Source organism: Eimeria mitis, genomic scaffold (assembly GCF_000499745.2).
Source record: "Eimeria mitis Houghton genomic scaffold, Emh_scaff6067, whole genome shotgun sequence".
NCBI lineage: Eukaryota > Apicomplexa > Conoidasida > Eucoccidiorida > Eimeriidae > Eimeria > Eimeria mitis.
Window position 1 is genome coordinate 1,187 of NW_013574286.1, and position 1,488 is coordinate 2,674.

At 54.2% G+C, this 1,488-nt stretch overlaps 1 protein-coding gene across 1 annotated transcript in view; it reads right to left on the minus strand.

Annotated features, from left to right (window-relative positions):
* Positions 1-328: 328 nt before the first annotated feature.
* EMH_0085710 (uncharacterized protein) overlaps positions 329-1,488 on the minus strand; it is a gene marked incomplete at both ends in the record, with an annotated part of 1,185 nt that continues 25 nt past the window's right edge. Inside the window, one exon of the mRNA XM_013500937.1 lies at positions 329-1,485. Within this exon, the coding sequence (XP_013356391.1) occupies positions 329-1,485 (1,157 nt within the window). The remainder of the gene's footprint in view (positions 1,486-1,488) is intronic.

The window sequence follows — 1,488 nt, forward strand, 5'->3', positions numbered from 1 at the left end:
CTTTCAGAGCTATCGCCGCAAATGCCAACAATGTAAGAGGCTCCCTGGCAAAACTGGTCTGGCCCCAGAGTCTCCACAAAAGCTGCTGGCAGTCAAGTTGCCTAAGTCCTCGAATTGCAGTAGAGCTCGAACGATGTAACTCGTTTAAGATCTTGAAATACATCCGTATTGCACTGCAAGAAGACGGGATCGTTTCCCAAGGGTCGCAAGACTGGAAGACGGTGACCAGGCCCTTAATTTCGAGGTAAGCTGCCTGAAATAACTTACCTCGTTGCGCTCTTCAACCCAACGCAGTACGCGCAACGAGGGTGGTAGCTCCCGTAGGCCGTCAGGCGGGACCTTTTGGGCTACAAAAGGGTTTGCCGTCATTTCGCCAGGCATCAAATTCGCTACCTCTAAAGCGCCGCGGAGACAGTTGCGAGCAGAAAAGCATCCGTTTAATCTTGATAAGGTCGACGTCTGAAGGGCGCTTTCCTGTCATTAAAAGTCGCAACGCCAAATTAAGCTCCCGACAAAGTACATTGCTATAGTGAGTTTTCGCGGGAGCATTCGGGGGAGCAAGCAGTTGCCACTGGCTAGAGAAGTCAAGACGGATCTTGCCAGTAACTCTCTCCCACCAGGGTCCTCTCGCCGGTTCCCCCAGTAACTGCAGAGTTGCCACAATTACGTCCATACACAGGAATTGGAGCCCTAGGTACTCCGCAACAATACGCGAAGGAGCATGTTTGTCCGGGGACGTAGCGTGCACAATATACTTGCACAACCGCTCAGCATCGTAGGTTAGCTTTTCCATTTCCTCGGGGGTGAGTGAGGGCTTTGCAAGGTGCTCGCGCGCCCGAGACAGCAAAAGGGTCGGCTTTACCGTAAGCCAGCCTTCACATACAGCAGTTGTGGTGCTGAAACTTCTCAAAAGTTTAGATTGGTCTACGACCGGTAGACGAACAAACGGGTGACTTGAAGTGGGCAAATTCCCCAGAGCAATAGCAGCTGATACCTCAGCTGCAGCGCGTTCAGCTGCAGGAAGACGTTTTCGCAAACGGCGAGCACTTTGCGTTGATTCGGCAGACGTTGACGGTTGAGGCTCTTCCCCACCTTGTTCTCGGGCCCCGCCACCGGCGGCCTCCACAGACGAAGTACTCGTTGACAGCTCCAGCAGCGCATCGGCGGCATCGACCTCTTTCTGACTGTGGCTGGCACCCCAATGTGTGGGATCGGATAAGGCAACCGGCGAAGCTCTCAGAGAATGTGTGCCAGGCAAGGCAGACGCACTAGGGGCCATTTGCGGGGATATGGACTGCTGTTGGGTTACGGGTAAGCTGGAGCTCTCGTGTAGCTCTTGCCCACTGCGCGGCTGTTTAGCTGGGGGCACAGTCGAAGCTGAGGCATCATGATCACTATCAGAGTCCAACCATGCTGATGCCTCATCCGAATCGCTCTCACACAAGCTTTCAAATCCACGCTTCCTTCCCTCACCGGCAGACAGCCGGC